Source organism: Martes martes, assembly GCF_963455335.1.
Source record: "Martes martes genome assembly, chromosome: 9".
In the NCBI taxonomy this organism is placed as follows: Eukaryota; Metazoa; Chordata; class Mammalia; order Carnivora; family Mustelidae; genus Martes; species Martes martes.
In genome coordinates this window covers 98,557,541-98,581,335 of record NC_137896.1, presented here as the reverse complement: position 1 = coordinate 98,581,335, position 23,795 = coordinate 98,557,541, and the positions used below count along the sequence as shown (strand labels likewise).

The 23,795-nt window shown below is 39.2% G+C and overlaps 1 protein-coding gene across 1 annotated transcript in view; it reads right to left on the bottom strand.

Annotated features, from left to right (window-relative positions):
• DNAH6 (dynein axonemal heavy chain 6) overlaps nt 1–23,795 on the bottom strand; it is a gene marked incomplete at its 5' end in the record, with an annotated part of 237,936 nt that overhangs the window by 133,312 nt on the left and 80,829 nt on the right. The window contains 13 exons of the mRNA XM_080813644.1: nt 2,804–2,947; nt 3,497–3,679; nt 7,797–7,919; nt 8,730–9,285; nt 12,060–12,167; nt 13,840–13,988; nt 14,869–15,036; nt 17,604–17,741; nt 21,073–21,234; nt 21,739–21,894; nt 21,974–22,099; nt 23,237–23,350; nt 23,433–23,597. Of these exons, the coding sequence (XP_080669770.1) occupies nt 2,804–2,947; nt 3,497–3,679; nt 7,797–7,919; nt 8,730–9,285; nt 12,060–12,167; nt 13,840–13,988; nt 14,869–15,036; nt 17,604–17,741; nt 21,073–21,234; nt 21,739–21,894; nt 21,974–22,099; nt 23,237–23,350; nt 23,433–23,597 (2,292 nt within the window). The remainder of the gene's footprint in view (nt 1–2,803; nt 2,948–3,496; nt 3,680–7,796; nt 7,920–8,729; nt 9,286–12,059; nt 12,168–13,839; nt 13,989–14,868; nt 15,037–17,603; nt 17,742–21,072; nt 21,235–21,738; nt 21,895–21,973; nt 22,100–23,236; nt 23,351–23,432; nt 23,598–23,795) is intronic.

The window sequence follows — 23,795 nt, the reverse complement described above, 5'->3', positions numbered from 1 at the left end:
AGACATGGGAAGTGCCAAGCATACTGGGAAATACAAGAGCAGTGTGTACAGTGAGAGATGAATCTGAGAACACAGACAGGGGCCAGGTTATGAAAAGCTTCCCTTTTTCTTTTCTTTTTAAAGATTTTTTTAAAAAGATTTTATTTATTTATTTGACAGAGATCACAAGTAGGCAGAGAGGCAGGCAGCAGGGGGGTGGGGGGGCACGGAAGCAGGCTCCCTACTGAGCCAATTTGGGGCTCGATCCCAGGACCCTGGGATCATGACCTGAGCTGAAGGCAGAGGCTTTAACCCACTGAGCCACGCAGGCGTCCCTAAAAAAATTTTTTTTTAAATTTTATTTACTTATTTGACAGAGAAAGAGAGAGAAACCACAAATGGGGGGGGGGTGGCAGGCAGAGAGAAAGGGAAAAGCAGGCTCCCCCAGAGTTTGTCCCAAATTCCCAACTGTCCTTAAAACAGCCCATCCTGTCCAATTGTGATACAATCATCTTGGGGATCCAGAAAGGTTTCATATCTACTAGAAGGTCCTAATCCATAAAGCTCAGATTCTTAGGGAATTTTTTTCTTCTTTAGGTAACTTTTTACTTTTGTATAATTTAAAACTTGAAAGAACAGTGCAAAGAACTCCATATATTCTTTACCTAGATTGATTGTTCACATTTTGCCCCCTTTGCTTTATTATTGCTCTTCCTACTCTATCAGAGTTCATTGTATACACTATTCCACCTTACTCTAAGTAACTGTGTATTTCCTAAGGAACAAGGATATTTTCTTATATAGTCACATTAAAGTGATCAAAATCAGAAAGTTGAATGGTGATATGTTATTACCTAATTTACATTCCAAATCCAAATATTGTCAGTGTTTTTAATAACGCCACTTACAGCTATATTTTCCCCAGTCTAGGATCCAACACAGGATAGTGCATTGTATTTAGTTATATCTCTTAAGCTCCTTCATTTGGAAAAGTTCCTCAGCTTTCTCTGTCTCCCATGACAGACATTTTGGAGAATATAGGCTAGTTTATTTTATAGAATGCTCCTCAATTTGGGTATTCTAGGGGCATTCCCATAATTAAATTCAGGGCATGCATGTTTGAAAGGAATACTTCACAAGTGAGGTTGTGTCCTTCTCAGCACTCTGTATCAGGAGGCATGGGTTTGCCCTAATACTGATGATGTTAAACTGATTTCTTAAAGTAGTGTCTGCAAGGTTTCTTTACTCTAACAATACTATTTTTCTTTCTGCAATTAATCAATAATTTGTAGGAGACACTTTGAAACTATATAAATATTGTTTGTCATCAAGCTTTCACCCACATTTTTTAGTATCTGTTGATGATTCTTGCCTAAATCAATTATTACCATGATGGCAGCAAAGTAATGACTTTCTAACTCCATCATTTCTTCTATGTAGATTAAATGGTATTCTTCTGTGAGACAAACCATAAGAGACTCTTAATCTCAGGAAGCAAACTGAGGGTTGCTGGGGGGTGGAGAGGGAGGGATAGGGTGGCTGGGTGATGGACACTGGGGACGGTATGTGCTATGGTGAGTGCTGTGAATTATGTAAGACTAATGATTCACAGACCTGCACCCCTGAAGCAAATAATACATTATGTGTTATTATAAATAAATAAATAAATAAATAAACAAATTTAAAAAGAAAAGAAAGAACTCTTCCTTCTCCCTCATTTATTTATTTATTCAGGTATATATTTTTTTCTGAATATCAACTCATAGATTTGTGAAGGTTTGTAATCCCGTACTATTATTATTTATTTTGATGCTCAAATCTGTCTAGATTTGGTCAACAGGAGTCCCTCAAACTGGCTCCTGTGTTCCTTTGAGATGTGTGACCATTCTTGGAGCACTTCTTTGCTACCTGCCATAAGAAGATGTTCTAGGCTCATTTTATACTTTCCCCTATCTTAGTCCAACTATTTCATTACAGAGCCTTGGTTCCCTTTCATGGAGAACAGTATTTAGAAATTAGCATACAAGGTCTATTCATTGCTCCTGAGTTGTCCTTTCTTCTAGTTCCTATCAGCACACAGAACTAGGAAATTAATGTATATATGAATATATGTATTAATTTCCATATATGTATATACATTTTTTGATCTATGAGAACCAAGACTTCCAATTCCAATGCAAGAACACAGATGCCTTCTAATATCTCCCCTTCCACATTTGTAAATCCTTTTTCTAACAGTGAGAAACCTGGTTGACATTATCCTCAACATATTTATTCATTCGCTCAAACTTAAAACGTATAGAAAGTAAATTCTGAATTGTCAAACCGTAACACTGTGAAAAAGAAATGTACTAACTAGAATTCAGTATTTGTTTATGGTAGGGAGATTTTTTTAAAAATTTTTTTATTTATTTCACAGAGAGAGAGAGATCACAAGTAGGCAGAGAGGCAGGCAGAGAGAAAGGAGTGAAGCAAGCTCCCCATTGAGCAGACAGCCCAATGCGGCACTCGATCCCAGGACCCTGAGATCATGACCTGGGCTGAAGGCAGAGGCTTAACTCACTGAGCCACCCAGGCACCCCTACGGTAGGGAGTTTTAACATTCTTTTATACCTTACTTTCTTCATATGACTTGGGGAGGATTATGAAAAATTTTAATACAATAAATGCTATCTATGGTTTTAAAAAGTGGATAATTTTATAAATTCTTTTAGTGAAGGATTTTTATTTGTTGTAGAACTAAGTCTTGCAAAAATTTAGTCTTGAAATTTAATTTTAATGATTCAGAGTTATTATGTTAAAATGAAATTTATTTGGTTCTTACCCTGGCATCAGGATTATCATCGAATTGTGTTCTAATAAACGTATCAAAAGAATCCCAGTAGTTTTCAGTTAGATTACCACCCAAAGACCATAAATAACAGAATACGAAAGTCTGACATAGCATAGTATTCAGTTTTGTTTGTTCCTGAAAAGACAAAGAGAAAGAGTTTTAGTATTTTATTTGTTAATATAACAAGAATCCTTAAATTGCAAAGCCTGAAGGTTATTTTCTTTTGTTGAGATGCATGCATTTTAAAAAGGGCATAGTATATGTTTCTTAGAGTTGACTCAGTAGTCCACAGAGCAATGTTTTATACTAGTACAAGAAAATGAATGGCAAGGGATATGTAGAAAAAAGCTCAAAGTTGTCTTTCAGTGGACTATTATCACTTTGTTTATACCTGCATGAAGGTATTTAAGCAGCTGCTAGACAGACACATACTGGGAATGTGTTGCAGAATGTGTTGCAGACTATAGGGAATTTAAACAATGACTACAAGAGTAAACTATAGGTTCTCTGACATTCCTTCCAATTTTGAGATTCTATGAATCTATTTACGATCATTACTCCTTTAAAAACTTAACTTGAAAATCAAATAATCATTTTATAGAAAATTTAGTTAGCTATTTGCAAAGCATCTATACAACAATCTCATTTTCCTAGCCTTATAGCAGTGAGAAAAACCTTTCATACCATTGTCAAATTAACTCCATCCTTCCCAAGTATCAAAGACTCCAATAAGCAACAGAGTGTAGTAACTTTGCTGATGTCCACTTGTGGGATTGCTTGGCCACATTTTTTATTAATAAAATGTAAACCATCATCAACATAACGTTGGAAAAGATTCAGTATATACTCTTGGGTTTCCTCATTCAGCTGAAAATCATACAAATAATATTTCAGTAAGACCAGATGAAATATGTAATTAAATTTAGAAATGAGTTAGTTTAAATCTGTGTATTACAATATATTCTGTGACTTTTAGATTAAAGGGTAAAAGCATCACAAGATATGAAACAAATTGAAATTTTAAAAAATCTATGATTTGGAAGAGACATATGAGGAGATTCTGGGTAGTAGTAGCAGACAATGTCCTATATCGTGAAAATGCCAAAGAATTGACCTGGAACTAATAAGCACTTACAGCAATGTTACAGGATATAAGGTTAAGATACAGAAGTCAACTGCTTTCCTATATACTTGCAATGAATAACTGGAATTTCATATGGAAAATGTAACACCATTTATATTAGCACAAAAATTAAATACTTAGATGTAAATCCAACAAAATATGGACAAGGGCAAAGTAAGGAAAACTACAAGACTTTGATGAAAGAAGACAGAGATGACCAAAGTAAAGAGAAAGATATTCAATGTGTACGAATGGGGAGATCCAATATTGTTAAGATGTCAACACTTCCTAACTTGATCTATATAGCTTCACTGTAGTCTGTATCACAACACAGCAGGTTATTTTGTGTATATCAGCAAACCGATTATAAAGTTTATATGGATAGTTGAAATACTCAAAATAGCATATTGTCGAAGCACAAAGTTGGAAGACTGACGATATCTGACTTTAAGAATTACTAAAAAGCTACAGTAATCAAGACAGTGTGATAATGGCAAAAGAACAGACACATAGATAAATGGAACAGAATAGAGAACCAAGAGATAGACCCATACAAATATAGTCAACCATCTACGACACAGGAACAAAGGGAATCCACTGGAGAAGGGATGATGTTTCCTTCCTTCTTTCCTCCCTTCCCTCCTTCCTCTTTAAAGACTTTTATTTATTTATTTGATGGAGAGATAGAGAGGCAGAGCGGCAGGCAGAGGGAGAGGGAGAAGCAGGCTCTCTGCTGAGCAGGGAGTCCAGCATGGGGCCTGATCCCAGGACCCTGGGATCATGACCTGAGCTGAAGGCAGATGCTTAACCAACTGAGTCACCCAGGCATGCCGGGATGGTGTTTTCAGTGAATGGTGTTGGAACAACTGGACATCCATATATAAAAAAACATGAATGTAGACACTGATATTACACCTTTCACAAAAGTTAACTCAAAATGGATCACAGACATAAATGTGAAAAGCAAAACTATAAAACTTCTAGAAGATAACAGATAAAATCTAGGTAACCTTAAGTTTGGAAATGGGTTTCAGATATAATGCCAAAAGCTCAATCCATGAAAGAAAATCTGGTAAGTTGGACTTTGTTAAAACTAAAAACTTGTGTTCGGTGAAAGACTGTTAAGAGAATGAAAAGCCGAGCTGGGAGAAAATTTTTACCTGACAAAGAACTTGTATCCAAAAAATTGCAAAGAACTTATAAAGCTCAAAAAGAGTAAACAGCTCAATAAAAAAGGAGTAAGATTGAGTAGGCACCTCACCAAAGGAGATAAACAGATGACAAATAAGCATTATGAAAAGACACTCATGATCACACATTAGAGAAATGCACATTAAAACAATAAGACATACCTATTAGAATGGTTAAAAGCTAAAACAACAACATCACCAAATGCTGGTGAGGATGTGCAGAAAGATTTCTCATTCATCACTGGTGGGAATGCAGAATGGTACAGCACTTTAGAAGACAAACAGGCAGTTTCTTAGAAAGCTAAATAAAATTTTACCATATGGAGACACCTGGGTGGCTCAGTCAGTTAAACGTCTGCCTCAAGTTCAGGTCATGATCCCAGGGTTGTGGGATTGAGTCCCACAACAGGGCTGTGCTCAGTGGAGAGACTGCTTCTCCCTCTGCCTCTGCAGCTCCCCCTGCTCCTCCCCCTGCTTGTGTGCGCGCTCTCTCTCCCTCTCTCACTCTCTCTGACAAACAAGTAAAGTCTTAAAAAAATTTTTTTTTACCATATGATCCAGCAATCACACTCCTAGATATTTTACCTAAATGAACTGAAAACTTAAGTCTACACAAAAACCTGCTCACAGATGTTTATAGGAGCTTTCTTCATAATTGCCAAAACCTGGAAGCAATCAAGATATCCTTCGGCAGGTGAATGGATAAACTTGGTAAATCCATACAATGGAATATTATTCAGAACCAGAAAGAAGTGAGCTATCAAGCCACAGAAAGACATGAAGGAAACTTAAAAACATATTATTAAGTGACAGAAGCCAATATGAAAACGCTACATACTATATGATTCCGATTACTTGACATTTGGAAAAGACAAAAGACAAAACTATAGAGAAAATAAAAAGATCAGTGGTTGCCAAGGGTTGGGAGGGGGTATGGATGGATGAGTAGCACAGATTTTAAGTCAGTGAAACTATTATGTATAATACTGTAAGGGTGGACACATGACATTACACATTTGTCATAACCCACAGAATTGTACAACATAGAGAGTGAACCCTAATGTAAACTATGCTCTTTAGTTAATAGTAATATGTCAATAATGGTTCGTCAATTTTAACAAATCACTTTTAACAAATATACCATAAATGGGGGGTGTTACTGTAAGGGCCTATTTAGCCAGAGCGGCCCCACCCCGGTTGAACTGCCATTTTGCTGTTTATGCAGTAAAACTTAAATTGACTCTGCCCCCCCCCCCCACCAGCTGGAGGTATACAATCAGTGGGGGTGCATACTGTATCCTAGCTACCAAGGAGTATGGGCCCCGCCCTTTGGGCACCTTTTGGGCGCCAATTCTGACCAAGGTGATACGCTGGTTCAAGTGTCTATTAGGGTAAATTGTAATTCAATTGGTCACCTAGCATGACTATGCAGCTTTCTCTGTGTGTTACAACTTCATTGGCCACCTGTGCATGGCCAGGCCCAACCACATGGCCTTTGCTCTATAAAAGCTAGTCTGTGAAACAGAGAAGCGTCGTCCTCTCTGTAAGGGGCGGCCCTGACCAGTCTGTTTGACGGTCTGTTTGATTCTTGATGCTTGGTGCGAAATAAAGCTTTGCTTGACCTTTGCTTTATATCAGTCTCACTCCTTTAATCACAGACCCATTATCGGGGGACCCAACATTGGGGACCCAACAGTTAGTAGGAAAAACTACGTTTGGAGGGCAAGGAGTATATGATAATGCTCTGTACTTTCCATTAAACTTTTCTATAAACCTAAAAGTGCCGCAAGTAATGTAGCCTATTGATTTAAAAGAAAAGTAAATTTGTGAAGGTTTAAAATCTTATAGTCATGATGAGTTCTCAATTCTGAGGCTTATTTTCTTTTATAATGTGCTCTGAAATTAGAACATATTATTGTTCCAATGTTGATGCCTAAGAATGAAAAAAACAGTAGTTTTCTGTTTCATCTTTGCAGGGGGAGAGGCAGAAAGAAGATGGCTCTCTGGAATGGGGGCTGGGATGGGGGCACAACACTTCAAAAGATCCCTTGTTAAGCTAAGGCAAAGAGAACTCCTATTTTAGAATGGAAAGGGTACAGAAGGTGATATAGACCTGAGTAGTCCCATATAATAATTTGGAATGTCTCCTCTGAGATTAGAAGACATCTTGGGTCAGAAACCTAAGATTGGGTGGGAGGGAAACTCGTTTTCTTTTCTCTCAGAGATGTTAGTGGCTCTTACAGTCTAAAAACAATGACAGTGCCTGGATTAAAATGTTTTTTTCTTCATTGTGATTCCCTCTCATTATCCCAAGCCGTCTGCAAAGTCTTTTTTAATGGCCCAGACTGTTCTAGCTGTGACTAGGGGACTTAAGGAAACATTTGTGTTTGCAGGCAGAGGAACCAATCTGGGGAGAAGCCAGGCAGAGTGGGCAGGAATCAGAGCGGCGAGGCAGCGGGGCAGGCTGAGGTAACAGATAATGAGGACAGATCTGGGGAGGATATAAACATTTCTGGAGGTTCTTAAGAATTCTTAGGGACAGGCAGTAGGTTCAGTATTGGAATTTCCCTCCATGAAGCACAATGAGGTCTCTTAACTTACTGCAGTTTGGGCACGCAAGGGCCTCCATCCTGACAGATGGATATGTTGTGGTGTATCTGGTTGTACTTACTTTTTTAGAAATGCTCTTCATCCATGTTTTAACATAAGGCATCCATTTCAGTTCTTCAGGATCCACAAACACCATTCCACATCGACTGACTGTTGCAGGAGAGGCAACCCTTAGATCTTGCACCTGCAATTGAAGGAAGTTGAACAAAAAATAGCTAATACTACTTCTTAATTCTTCACCTTCGATGCTAATGGATCACATGTTTAAACTTAACACTGAAAGGCTTTGTAGGAAAGGGAGACAGACAGCCTTAAGTAATCAAAAATGGAGGAAGAAAGGTAAGTGAGGCATAAGGTGAAAAAAAAGCCCTTAAGAGGATAATGCCAAATCCTTCCCATAAGGATTTGGCATTATCCTCTTCATTTTTGTCTTCTTCACTTTTTCATTCTTATATCTGATACCTAGCTGAATGCCTAGCACATGGTAGGCATTCAATCCATGTTTGATGAATGGGTACAGCAGGGGTGGTATCTTCCAGAATACCACACAATTAGGTCCACAATCCTTTTCCAATCCCTTCACCAAATATTCATACGACAGAGAGATAATTTATTCATAGTAAATATAACGTTTTTTAATTAAAAAAAAATTTTTAATAGAATTTTTTTAAACTTGGAAAGCATTTCAAATCATGTAACATCATCAATATATTTATTAACTATCTCTGAAAGAAAGGAAACAAGTGCTGAGGAAGATAGAATTTATTGTATTTCCTGTTTATAGAGAAACAGGAATATTTGAGAGTCTTTGGTTCTCAGGATACACACTCTACTATGAAAGGACAATTTGATAAGGATGTAAATAATTTAGTATGTAAACAAAACACCATGGTAGGCCTTACAGATAGTAAATGATTTATCAGCAAAAAAAAATTGATGATAGCATGCCAATCTAATGAATGATTTCACACCACAGTAAGACATATGTATTTACCTCAAAAAGCATGTGGATTTGAGGTGTAAGTTTGATCCTCTCACTGTTAGCCAGACAAAGCATCTTGTTATCATCCAACACTGTATTCATATTTTCAATCCAAAGAGCATCCACGGGCCCATCACTGATGATCCATTTATGGTCTTCTGAAGTGTCATTCACAGCTGCTCGGACACTTAGTGCCATCAGACCATCTTTCCACTCGAAGGTTACATTATTAACTTCACCATATAATTCACCCATTGTAATTGATTTAGGATTAAGAACATATGTTTTAACTGGTTGGTAAAAGGGATTGTCTATACCAAGTTTTCGCAAATTCCCTAAAGTTTCTGCTAGTATTTTGTAAACCGTGGTCTTGCCACCTCCTGTTGGCCCAACTAGCATCACACCATGTCTTACCAGCATAGTTTCATAGAACTGTATCACTTTTTTAACCATACATGCCTCAGGCTGAAGATTCTGTCTATTCATGACATCTATAATTGTTGACTGCAATATACCATAATCATGTTCTGGAATTTGGACTCCAGGAAAAAGATCAGATATGATTCCACTGAAAAAACAAAAATAAAATCATTGATCATTGATATTTCCCAATATTTGTTACAATCATTGATTACAATGAGTCTTACTTTTCCCCTTAATCTTTTCTTCTGAACATGCACAGTACTAGTCTGACCTCTGTGTTATACCAGAATCTAACATTTCTCTGAATTGTTTATGATTTTTTTTGTTTCTTGTACAGTAGACAAATGGTCTTAAGTATATTGGGAAGTTTTTGAGGTAAGGAATATCTCTTATGTTGTTTGTATTGTCCACAGTACATGGCATAGTATCAAATATACAGAAAGTGATGAATTTATCAGTTTATTTTAAAAATTATATTTATATCCCAATTTTTTCCAAAAGCATTTATGCATGCTTATTACTATATGGATATTCAGAAAAATAAGATGGAAACAGAAATAGAAACTAATAGTAGGTTTTAAAAAAAGGAATAAAGGAAAAATTAACTGTTTCTGTAAGAAGCAGACAATATGGGATGTTTCTATGGGTAAAAAAAGAAGCTAAATCCCTACCTCACACTATATACACAAATACATTTGAGATATAATAAAGACTTTAGTATAAAATGACAAAAATACTGGATGAAAATATAACATATATTTTGCAACACTGTGGTTAAGAAGGTCTTTTTATTTTATTTATTTACTTAAAAATTTTTTTTAGATTTAAATTTTAGCTAATTAGGGGTGTCTGGGTGACTCAGCTGGTTAAGTGTCTGCGTTCAGCTCAGGTTATGATCCCAGGGTCCTGGGATTGAGCCCCACATCAGGTCTGCTCAGTGGGGCGTCTGCTTCTCCCTCTGCCCCTCCCCATGCTCATGTTCTCTCTCTCTCTAAAATAAATAAACAAAAGTCTTCTGAAAATAAATTTTAGTTAGTTAACATACAATGCAATATGGGTTTCTGGAGTAGAATTCAGTGATTCATCACTTACATACAACACCAGTACTCATCAAAACAACTGCCTTTTTTAATACTTATCACCCATCTAGCCCATCCAAGAAGTTCTTTCTAATGAAGACAAGAAATCTACAACTGTTATTTAAAAAGTTGATAAAGTGAAAAAATAAAAACAAACAAGTGTGAGATAAAAGGCTTTAGAAAAGTATTTCCAATTTTTATACCAGATAAAGTTTATGATTTCCTACAAATCAATAAGAAAAAGAGCACAATAGAAATATGCTCTAAAAATAATAAATATAAATGACTAATGAGCCCAAGAAATAATGCTTAATGGCACTAATAATTAAAGAAATGCATATTAAAATAGTGTATGACTTCTGGTCACTCTCTAAAACATTCAAAAGGAAATAGGTATTATCATAAAATCATTTCTATAAATGTATATCTTTGGACAATATCCTAATAGAATCTATCTAAATTAAAAATATCCAGACTTTATAAAACCTAGGAAATTTACTAGAATCTCATTTATAGAGGTATCACAGGTGTGTAAAGACAAATGTATAGGAATTTTCATCATTGTGTTCTGCCAAAAGGGAGTAGACATGTGTCTACTCAGAAGATCTGACAGAGGACAAGAACAAAGGGAACTCCAGCATAGTCATAAATGGACATCCCAGGATGAAAAATGTGCACCAAGATAATGGGCAAGCAGTGCAGATTAGAGCAGGAGGACAGAGGGCTCTAAGGAGACAAATTGGGTAGAATGTTTTATATAATTGAGGGTCTTTTTTTTTTTTTAAAGGAGATTTACACATACTCTGAGAGAATTTGGAAATAAATTACTGATAAATTTATAGGAAAGTAGGTACAGAATTAAAAAATAAAAACTAAGAAAATTAACAGATATAGGGAAAGGATAATAAAAACAAGGGAAATGTAGCTCAGCTGTGGATACTATTTATACAGCTGTAATAAATTATGGGAACCCTGGACATTTAGCTCCAGTTAGATGGCAACGTAACTGCAGGGCGGGGTGAGAGGTCCACGTGCATTCCCTTATCCCCCGTTTACTCTATAGAGCATATCTAAAACTGAAAAATCGAGAAATAGCATAAATACCGTACTTAAAACTATGGAGGGAAATAACAAAACAAACAAATTAAAGAATTGAAAAATGATTGCCTTTAGGAAGTGGGAGTTGGTGAAGGGCATGGAGCTACTGTTTCTCATGAGACTAATTTATTATACTTTTTACAACTACATACATAGATGACTTGGATAAACATAAAACTTAATAGTAAAAGTAGGAATAGATAAAAGCCCTCACATTTATATTAAGCCCCAAACCTGGTTTTTTGGGGTCAGGAATTTCTCTTAGATCAGGAACTTGTAACCAAATGCTAATTCGTATAACACACAGCCTAATGACCAATACTGTGAAAAAAAGAAATGACTGGTGCTTAAGCTTTAGGATCTTTATTTTATGCTAGTATTTTTTTTCTGTTTTAGGTAATTATACTGTTGGTAGTGGTGGTATTTTTAATTATTTTTATTAATATATAATGTATTATTTGCCCCAGGGATACAGGTCTGTGAATCGTCAGGCTTAAACATTTCACAGCACTCGCCATTGCATATACCCTCCCCAATGTCCATTACCCAGCCACCCTCTCCCTACTCCCCAACCCCCAGCAACCCTCAGTTTGTTAAACTAGTATTTTTAAAACTGTAATAAGTATCTCCAGAAAAGATGAGGATGTTATTATCTTGTTAGAGACAGACATAACTGAAGAGAAGACTATCCTTTACTTCTACCCAGCAGCTATGCCTTATTCTGTAACATCTAGAAACTTACCTGAACAGAATAGCATCATCTGTTAGGAATTTTGGCAAGTTGGAGTCTCGTAAAGCTCTTATCAATACCACGTCTTCACTTAGGTCTGGATTCTCCCTTTTTAAAGACCTAAATTTAAAGGGATGATTCAGATGATGTTGCAAGAACCCGGTACTTCTGAGCATGATTTTCCAAACCTGTAGGTTAGGGAGTCTACTTGCAAAAAGCTGTGGAAGGCACCCCCTGTGGATTCCTGCTAAAGGAGAGAATCATTTTTCCTTACATGCCCACTGTCCATCTCCATCAGATCACAGGACAGATCAGGGACTGGCTACAGGCTTTGAGAATGACAGAGGTATTTTTTCAACCTCCCTGCATCAATCCAGACTTTATTCAACCTGAATTTACAGCTTCCCGAATAAACCATGATGATTCGCATCGCTGTGACTTTCTTTTCTCTCAGCCCAGAAAGTCCTGCTTTGCTCTTTTGACACCTCTTAATTCTCCTTCAAAACCCAGCCCAGTTATTCTCTCCTCCAGAAAGTTCCTCTGTGGCCCTCATCAGCAAACCCTGGGCATGACCCTGTTATGGCTGTCCCCATGCACTGTGTCCTAGATGACTGCTCCTGTGTCTGTCCTGCCCGCTGGCCTATGGTTGTGTTCCTGAAGTGCAAGTATATCTGAACCCCTCAGTGTCCCTGGTCTTTACATGGCAATCCTATAAACGGGAAAAATGCTGTATCTGGGAGGTTGAAAGAAAGAACAGAGTAGGGCAGGGAAATTTGTGCAGAGCCCAGGGGCCTGGAGAAGGGGCCCTGGATGTGTGGAGCCCAAACCAGTAAGTTATGGCCTAAAAAGAAGGACTAGAGAGAAGGTAGATTCCTCAGAGACTCTGGATGAAGAACCCCTCAGAGGTAGAGGTTTCAAGAGGTTATAAAGGGAGAAGTTGGGGCTTAAAAAGAAGAAAACTAGAAAGCTGGTTTACTAGAAATTACAAAGCGGCTAGGGTTGGACCATACCGGAAAGGCAGAGGCAGAGCCTAGGACAGAAGCCTGTACTGAGGGCACAATGAGGAAACTGAAGTTTCTCTCAAGGCTTCAGGCTTTCTCAGGTGATGGTATGACTTAACTTACTGTATGTGCATAACAAACGGTGCCTTTTAAGTCTAGTCATCCTATCTCACAGTGGTAAAGGCTTTTGTAGCTAAAACTCAAGTGAAATAAGTCAAGCAGAGAAAGTCAATTATCATATGGTTTCACTTACTTGTGGAGCATAAGGAATAACATGGAGGACATTAGGAGAAGGAAAGGAAAAGTGAATTGGGGGAAATTGGAGGGGGAGACAAACCATGAGAGACTGTGGACTCTGAGAGACAAACTGAGAGTTTTAGAGGGGAGAGGGGTGAGGGAATGGGTGAGCCTGGTGGTGGGTATTAAGGAGGGCACTATTGCATGGAGCACTGGGTGTGGTGCATACACAATGAATCTTGGAACACTGAAAAAATAAAATTAAAAACAAAAAACAAAAAACAACCCTCAACGTATATATTGAGCTCAGGGGAAATGAAAGCTAGTCAAAGCCTGGTTGAGAGACTCCGGTGCAGTATAGGGCCAACTGGGACTACCCATGAGGAGAGTGGCCCCGTTTGGCTGTGGCCTGGGAGTATCAAGGTAAAATGATGGCAGTGGCAGCTCACATTTTCGAGTCACCTTCTATCTTGCTTCAAGAGCTGTGTGTGAATTAGCCATTTGCTTTACTTAGATGGTTTAGAATTTCACTCTTGACCCGTTTGGCTTCTTACCCGGCCATGACCAGTACAGACTTCACCGCTCTCATGCCAAAGTCGTAGTGATCCTGCTGAGAGAGCTGTTCACTGCAAAGCTTATACATCTGTGTCATTTTTCTTGCTAATATTTTACTGGATTCAAATCCTTCCGAATATAGAATTACCTGGAAGGGGAAAGTACAATGCAATGCTTCTTATATTGTATTGACAGCAATATTAAGCATAATACCAATGTATGCAAAATCTATGTTAGGCATTATACCTCTCCGAGTTGTTATATCATTTAACAAAGAAATCTGAAGATTGAAAGGAAAAGGGTTTTCTGTATTACAACAAGGTGAAAGGTGGGATATTACACAGGTATGCTTGAGCAGTGATTCTGTTTCCTTTCTATAGATGAAGATGTGGCCTTAGTGACATTGGGTTCAAGAACAGTAGAGCCCCCTGCTTGAAAATGTTCACATCTCGGAGGCTGAATGGTGTTGTAAGGCCTGTGTACAAAGGCAAGACTTGAGTTTCTCTGATCGGACACGAACACCACCTTGTGGACAGAATCAGTGATAGCTGGGTGCTCCCTTTAGGCCTCCTGAGTATCAAGGGAAGCTACACAGATTTGCTGCCTTCCTCTGCCCTAGGAGGCTACTTGGCTTCTGACAAATTTCTGCATTCTTGGTTAAATAAATTGGATGATGACCTTGGAGGTGAGTGTGGAACCTTTCTTCAATCCACTACCTACTCAAATCACTGCAGCTGGCCTCAGAATCAGGATATGAAATGATGTAGACAATTAAATTCGTTGATTTATTTCAGATTTAGGGGCCTACTATATTCCAGATACCATTCTGGGCACTGGGGATGTAGCAGTTACACACACACACATGCAAAATACCAAAGCATTCTGTGTGATAACAGTCACATCCACACTGAAGAGTAATGTGTAATTTTTGCCAGGGTGCAGTCTTAAAGGAAACTTCCTACTTCAATAGAATCAAATAGTAAGTAAAACACCCTTAAATTTTTTCTGCTTTATAATGTGAAGCTCACCTCTGCAATCAAAGCATAATTTGGAACCATCATTGCAAAGGGTCTAAACAGGGCTTTCAAATTATCTGGCAATTCGGTTCTGCCTGCGTATCCAGGATTCATTGTGATAAAGGCTGCACAAGTCATGACCAACTTGATTTCCCGCCCTTCAAACATGAATCTAGACAGCTGTTTGAAAGAAAGAGAAAATACAAGTTAACACTTCTCTAGATATTCGGAAATTCTTTCACATAAGCACAACTTGAGTATAAAACTTGTATATGGAACATTCAAGCAAAGACTATCAGCCCAGTGAATCCTGTTGTTGGACAACCGAGAAAGTTTCTCTCTTGATTCCGTACTACCAACCCCCAATCTCTGCTGGGCTCAGTAGTTCCTACTTTTTGCTTCTCTGCCCCTGCTTTGCCCAAATTGTCTCTTCCTTTCTGGCCCAGTCCTATAATATTTTAGGCCTCAACCTCTTTTCCTGAGACTCCTCAATTCAAGTTAGATGTAATGGCCCTGAAACCTTCTCCACCCCTACTTTCTTCCCAGGAAATTCTAAGGGGATTGAAGTCCTTGAGTGTGAGAGGCCCCACTGTTGGGGCGGGCACCCCTCCTCCACTCTCATTCAAGGGCAAACACCTGCCAAGCATCTGCTGCAGATGAGGTACAGGGTTAGGTGTAGAGGTGGGGAGCTGAGGAAGACTCACACGGGGGGGGCCCCCAAGAAGCTCCCAGGCCTACAGTGTGGAGTCAGATATGGAACCTGGGGCTGAGCACTACAACAGATGCCCACTGGAGGTGTGTGCAAAGCCCACAGGAGGAGCGGGGCTTGCCCTTTTGGCTAAGATCAAGCGTAGGAGGAGCGGGGAAGCTGGCTTGGCCTGAAGAATGAAGAAGGGCATTTGATGTGGACAAGCAGGGGGAGCCATCTTGTCAAAGGGAGCCATACATGTTCAGGAAATGACCAGATACTTACTTTACTAAAGGGTGAAGTTCCAAGAGGAAAGTGTAGCTAGGCCGAGGCCTGAGCATCAAGAAGAGTCTTACCTGCTGGGCTAAGGAATTTAGATTTTTGTCCTGTGGGTGGGGGGAAGCAGAGAACAATGCTGGGAAGAGTGATAGGATCAAAGGTAGCAGTGGGGAGGCTGGACAAACTATAGAGGGGGAACAAGTAAGGAATTATTATTGAACAAGTGACAAGATCCAGATTTATGGAGTTACCATCAGTCATGAGAGGCATCTAGCAGATAAAATTAAATGGACTTGATGATGGCTTAGATTCTCAGGTTGATGGCAATGGGGGGCGGGTGGGAATCCAAGATGAATGCCAGGTTTCTAACTGGGCCATGGGAGGAAGGCATTATTAGCAAACACAAAGAATACAGGGAAGACTAGGAGATGTGTCGTAGCTGGGAGGAGAAAATGCTGGGCAGTACAATGGAGACCAGGCCCGCAGCCATTAAATAGCTACTGTGCTATTCTTCTATTCCAGGGATCGATTCCACTCCACCCATCTCAGATGTCTTCCTCCCTTCCTGTTATCTCACATTAGCGCCCTACAGTTGGCCGTGCTTCTGTCCTGCCTCCATTCTTGTTGGTCCTTCTCTCTTACTCCCCATGCTCTGCTCTCAGCTAAATGCTCAGCAAGGTAATAGTAACTTATGAGTTATGCTGTATCTGGAGGTCCCTGCATTTAAAACAGGCCTCCTCTGAGGATGTGGGAGGCAGGAGAGTGTGTAGTTGAAGGAGCTCAGACTTTAGGGTCACATAGATTTAGTTATCTTGGTTTGTGGTGTCCCCAGAAATATTTTAATTTCTTTGAATCCCTTTCATCTGTAATCTTGGGAAAATGCCTTCTACTTCATGTAGGTGTGGTGTGAAAATGAAATAAACGAAAAGTACAATGCCTTGTACAATTTAGTGACATCATTAAAGTCCAATTTCTGCTTTCTTTTTACTTGTTCTATAATTTGCTTTTTTGCAGAGGTGAAAATCAAAACATTTAGCAACTCTTTATCAGAGCACCTTCCAGTGAGAATGGCCTCCAACCCTAGAGCTACAGCTGGGTCCAGAGCGCCCCCTGCTACACCAGGATGAACCCTCATGGCTGGATCTAGCAAAGAACCGGTGCTCTTTAGGAAGGGGACAAGGTAGTGGTGAGGGACCCTCTAGGGACTCAGGGCAACAAGTATTTAAATACTAAACAACTGGCAAGCCTGTTGTGGTTTGTATAGGCTGAGAGCCTTGGATTACGCAGGGCTCCTCTTTCATTTTTCTGCCTGCACTAGGCTGAGCCTGGGGCCATGATGAAGGCAGTGGAGTCCGTAAGAGGTGCAGGGGAGAAACCTAACAGAGAAGTAAATGTCAAAGGCAAGAACAAGAAGGGTGAAGAGGAAAACTGGAAGTGGAGGGGACAGGGACAGGGTGTGAGTGGATGCATGTGCATATGCATGCATGCAGGTGTGTGTTGGGGGTGGGAAGAACAGAGTTCCTGAGGGGAGAGACTGAGTTTCACCATCTCCGTATCTCTAGGTCCCCACAAAGCATCTGACATATAGTTGTTTCTGTGTTACTTGGATGAGGAATTAATTCAATCAGCTGTGTCTTATTGCTGCAGTCCTCACCAATTACACTGGAAACATGGGTAGACATGTTAAAGTTAGCATTGTTCTTCCTAAAATGGAACATGCTGTCAGCTATTTACAGACCTAAGAAATGCTACTTCCATGGACAATTGCCTCATACCTTACCTTTGCAGCCTTGGCATTCCTAATGGTAATAAGTTGCTGTGCAATGACCGACAAAACTTCTATGTCAATTCGATTAAATTCATCAAAGCAGCACCAGGCCCCTGACTGTGCCAGACCACTGAAGAAGCGCCCCATCATCTGAAATCAAAATACTGTCATTCAACTTTGTGTTTTACGTTTACGTTAGGTTTATGCTTAGTTTTATGTGAATACTGGGCTATGTTAGAAGTTAGTGCCTTTATGTAAGAGGTCCAGACTTTTCTTCCTTTGTAGGTCTGCTGTGGGGCCTGATAATTTGCATTTCTCACAAGTTTCCATGTGATGATAATGCCGGTGGTCCAGAGTTAAGACTTTTGAGAAACACTACCCTAGAATTTGGCTTTTTGAAGAGAACCGGTGAGAGCTGACATCACCCAGGGGATTTGAGAAATGCAAAATTTCAGGCCTTCCCCTAGACCTCCAGAATCAGAATGAGCACTATGAGATCTTCAGGTGATTCACAAGCACAGTAAAGCTGGAAAAACACTGCTTTGGAAGAAGAAAGCTGAAAAGAAATTGAAATACGGCCTGTTAATCCTGATGCTTGGAATGTGTTCTTTTTTTTTTTTAAGTTTTTATTTAAATTCCAGTTAGTTAACAGACAGTGTAGTATTAGTGTCAGGTGTACAATTTAGTGATTCAACAATCCCATCCATCACACTGTCCTCATCACAACAAATGCCCTCTTTCAACCCCATCACCTATTTCACCCATCACCCTACCCATGTCCCCTCTGGTAACCATCAGTTTGTTCTCTACAGTTAAGAGTCCATTTCTTGGTTTGCCTCTCTTCCCCCCTGCCCTTTGCTCATTTGTTTTGTTTCTTAAATCCCACATATGAGTGAAATCATATGGTATCTGTCTTGAAATGTGTTCCTGTGAATGGCAGTGCTCATGATGTATGCATTAATCCGTCTCCATGAGCTTGATTATTCCATTAAATTCCATTATGAATCAACCTTGATACTGTAAGTACTATATAACGGGTTTACATTTTTATATTCAACCCTCAGACAAAGCAAAGAAGGCATAATTATAGTTCTAGAATAGTGCAACTTCATAAACCTTGACATGGTAAGACAAAATTATATAAACTAATGAAAATCAGAAAGTGAAGTTGGAACAGAAAGTTGGAAGGTTATATCTAATAAAATCATGATTTCATAAGTTGACAGATAATACAGATACTGTAATAGACACAAATTCTTATAGATAATAGCAGTTACAAGAAGTAAAAATGAACAAACAAATACAATCAGAAACCTGGTCTCTGGAGAGTAGAACTGGGTGATGTGAATCTGTTATTTTTAACTTTGGATCTTCCTATACAGTTTGAATATTTCCACATGTAGATATTTCTTTAATTCAATTTAATTATTTTTTTAAGATTGCATTTATTTATTTTAGAGAGAGAGAGAGCAGGAGGGGCAGAGGGAGAGGGAGAGAGAATCCCAAGCAGACTTTGGGCTAAGTGCAGGGCCTGATATTGGGCTCAGCCTCATGACCCTGAGATCATGACCTGAGCTGAAACCATGAGTCCGACACCTAACAAACTGAGTCACCCAGGTGCCCCAATATTTCTTTAATCTTAAAGGGCTAGTGTAATAGATCCTTATGAACAAGGTAGAGTATAAATAAGAATAAATATTTAAATTTCTTATCATTGAATATAATTGATTATCATTGAATATAATATATACTTTAGGGATCATCAAACTACAGACCTCAGCTATCTCTGGCTTGACACCTGTTGTGTGGATGAAATTTTAGTGGAACACAGCCATGTTCGTTCATGATATATTACATTTACATACAGTACGTGGCTGCTTTCACGCCAGAAAAGCAGAAAGAATGACAAGTTGCAAGCTTAAAATATTTACCACTTGGCCTTTTCTAGAAAGTTTGCTGACTCCTACTCTAGAGTCGAAGATAAATTAATCATGTATATGCATCCTGTGGCTTTAAGTGTCACACAGCACACACTCGAGCCTTGGGGAGTGCACAGCTCCCAGGAATGACTGAGCCTAAGTGATGACTACCTAATCATTAAAAGATGGATTCGGAGGTATAAATTCAAATTTTGAGTTGAAAAGATTGAAAACAACCAAAAATTATTATGGCCCAAAAAAAAAATCACTATCATAAAACTTGACATCTCTCTGCTGAGATAATGAGGTCACTTAATAGTAGTGGGAGCACAAAAGTAAGGTGTTAGGAAGCATGAATTCTCCCCTAGATTGCCGACAGCAGTTTCCCACACTCTTTCCTATGCCACCTGCTCTGAAGGGAGAGGGGTCACCTTTCCTGATTATCCCCTCCCAAGATTTTCTAGTCTCTCATTCCTCTTTTGTTCTGCTCCTGTAAAACTACTTCCAGCCGGGCGTCTGGGTGGCTCAGTGGGTTGAGCTTCTGCCTTTGGTCCTGGGATCGAGCCCTGCATCAGGCTCCCTGCTCAGCAGGGAGCCTTCTTCCCCCCCCGCCCCCCGCCTCTCTGCCTGCCTCTCTGCCTACTTGTGATCTCTTTCTCTCTCTCTCTGTCAAATAAATTAATAAAAATCTTAAATAAACAAACTACTTCCTGCCTGTGTTGCACTCCCACAGTTTTTTGTTTATTAATAAAAAGACATCCCCAGTAACTCTTTTTTTCCCCCTAAATTTTGAAAAAAGGAGCAGGGTTTTTAAAGAACATGTCCTATGAAACACTGACTTGCCAAGATGCTTCTGAACAATAAGTATGATTTACTCCATAAAAATGAACGAATTATAGTTTACCTGGACAATTTAAATGATTGTATTCTAAATGTAGACATTACACAAGCATTTATGTAACTTTCAGAAAAATGAGACTATCAGCTCTATGTGTTAGTGGCCAAAAGGCACCCACGGTCAAATATATTCCAGATTTGCTTAATTAAATAAAGCTAAACAGATTTCCTAATTGCGAGACTTCATAAAGTGTTACTTTGTGTTGAGAAAACCTGAAAGGGGAATACGGCATAGGGGTCCTGTGACCAAAAACTTTGAGAACTACTGTACTAAAAAATCTTACCATGAATTCTCACCTTCTACATATTTCATTTTCAATAGACATCTCTCTGAGTTGCTCATCTCTTCCTGTAAGCTTATTCCTTGTTCTTAGATGTCCCTGCTATTATATCTTGTATCTCATTTCACTTTTTTCTACTTAGTGACATGAAAAGATTTTTAATTTTGCCACCATTTAGCAGATCCCTCAATGGCCTTGATTCCTACCTGGACCATTCAACTCACCTTGTGTTGACTCCTCTCCCATGTTCTCTTTATCCCACTCTGACCATCCCTTGTCCTATTCGTTTCCCCCCTTGCTTGCCATTACCCCTAGTCTGGCCATGTCGCAAGTGAGTAAGCCCATACGGCACTTCATGGTAGTGTTCAGATGCTGGACCTATACCTTGTAGTCCAAACCATCGGAGCAGTTGAAGACCACACACTGGATGGCAAGAGCTTTAGCTAGGTCTTTGGTCGTCTCTGTTTTCCCAGTGCCAGCGGGACCAGCTGGCGCGCCTCCCAGGTCGAGCTGCAAAGCTCCCATAAGGCAAAGGTAGCAGCGATCCTGAAGAAATGTAGAAACTGTCATTGTTGAAGGGAACCGACTCAATTTATAGGTCCCTTCCTTTCTATGGGAGAAGGGTCATTATTTTCTATGAAAGATTTTACAGCACTTGAGATTTACTCAAAGATTCAGGCACATGATCAATGATGCACATCTCTGCTTCACAAAGATGTACTCAAGGCAGATCCTTTGAAGAATTAAGGTTGGAGGGAAGTTTTTTTGTTTTGTTTTGGATGGAACTTTTCAAGACTATTTGTTTTTAAAGACTTTACTTATTCATTAGAGAGAGAGACAGAGAGAATGAGCAGGGGCCAAGAGATAGGGAGAAGCAGACTCCCCTGCTGAGCAGGGACTCCCCCGACTTGGGGCTCAATGCCAGGCCCCTGGGAATCATGATCTAAACTGAAGGCAGATGCTTAACCAACTGAGTCATCCAGGCGCCCCTTTCCAAGACTATTTTAAGAGAGCATGTGTGTCACGATTAACCTGTCATCACTAACTTACCGTGAGAGGAGTAATAACTAATCTTGGGCATGCACCCAAATACTCGTAGCCATATGTGTACTGGGAGAGTGCCATCCTAGCCACGCAATTATCCAGATCTACATCCCAATAATAGCGCAGTTGTCTCTGCCAGTCAAAGGAATCGATCTCCTCTACCTATGTGATAACAATGATAGGTATATTAGATGTACTAATTTCAGGAAGAAATATATGATTTTGCTTAAATAAAAGTTACCTTCGCTTGAACAAGTTCAGTGACTATGTCTCTTGCATGTACATCAATTGTAATTAAGGCAGTTATGATGTTTCTGTGCAATTTTGGAAGACTACCTCGAACTATCACTGCCAGGGCATTTAATCTCTACAAATCAAAAGAAAAATTGTCATAATCAGTTTTTAATAATCAGCTTACATATATAAATTTTTTACCATTTTTTTCTATTAAATTTGGAATAGACATTTGCCAAGACAATGTTTCTAGAGGAGATTGTCCTCCCTAAAAATTAAATATGATTAAGGAAGTACTCCTCATTTTCAGGGGTAGTTTTTCCTCTGATAATCAGAAAACCTAAACATTTTAAATAAGCCAATAATTGGTTCAATGAGAACATTTTGGGGCAGATTGTGCTCCCAATTTTCACCTAAACGGTTCAATCTTTTTCTTTTTAAAATTTTTTAAAAATTTATTTATTTGAGAGAGAGTGAGCACAAGTTCGGGGCAGAGGCAGAGGGAGAGGGATAAGCAGGCTCCCCACTGAACAGTGAGCCCAGTGCAGGGCTCGGTCCCAGAACCCTAAGATCATGACCTGAGCCAAAGGCAGCCACTTAACCAACTGAGCCACCAGGCGCCCCACGACATGAAATTCCAAGAGGTCCTCAAGAGATAGGTTCTTTCATCTCAAGAAACTTGTTTCTTCCCTTTTCTGTTTCAAAGGTAATTTTAAAAAAATGCAAACTTACTTGCAAGTAGAATTAAATTTGGAGTTAAAGATTAGGCATAGTTGTAAAATGACATTCCCGAACTATAGCTTAAAAATCCTTGTAGAATGGTACTGGATTTAGTTATTTATTGTTTTATTGTTAGCTGTCTGAGGATTCTCTAGAATAGTAGAAAAGCACACTTGAGCCTAAGAATAGGAATGGCACAAATCCTGGGGTTTTCCTGGATTGAATAATCTTCTGTGAGAGATATCCAAGACCTACTAAATACAAAGTCTCCTTAAATGTTGCAAACCATTATAATCCTGAGATTTCCTCTGTAAATGGTCTTTTCCTCCTATTTTTATAAGTATTCTTATAAATATCATACAAATATCAAGGTAGTGTTCCTAAGAAAACCTGAACATAAATGGTTTTTATAAGAACCCCAAAGCTTTGTAAGTCAGGTCAGAGTATTAAAATTTCTGAAATACGTGACTTGCATCAGCCACATCAAAAAAACGTACTGAGATCACCTTGCACAGCATCATGTTCGATGCCATCCTGTTAAACATCTCACCTCGAAGTTTACTTTCTCAAACTCCTCCAGGGCTTCTATGTGATTAACACCTTTTCTTCCCAGACACTCAGTCAAATCACGGCACCACATGATTTGAGAAATGGTCAGGATCACCTGCATGGAAACACTGTTCTTAAGTGTGTGATGCATTTCACCAGAAATGCACTCAGAGGTGGAAATTTAAGGAGTGTGTTACTTGAGAAGGGTGGCCAGCAATCACCCAGGCTGTCCTTGGTTTCCTCTGATAGTCAGCCATGGCAGATTTGCACAGGCGACGCAGAGACGTAAACATGGCTTCCTCCACTTTACCAAGCCATTCCTCCACGTTGCCCCGGGCTTTCAGGCCTTTTCCCAAGCTAACCTAGAGAAGAGTCAGAGCAATAATAACATGTTCAGTGTGGCACTTTCCAGCCATACATCTTCTGTACTTCTATAACAGACCCCTGACACACTGAAGCTTAACCACAAATACTAGAACGTTCTATTGATATCCCACTCTACATCTCTACTCCTTTTTTTTTTTTTTTTTAAATGCTTCCCTTTGGAGCCAAATCCCTGA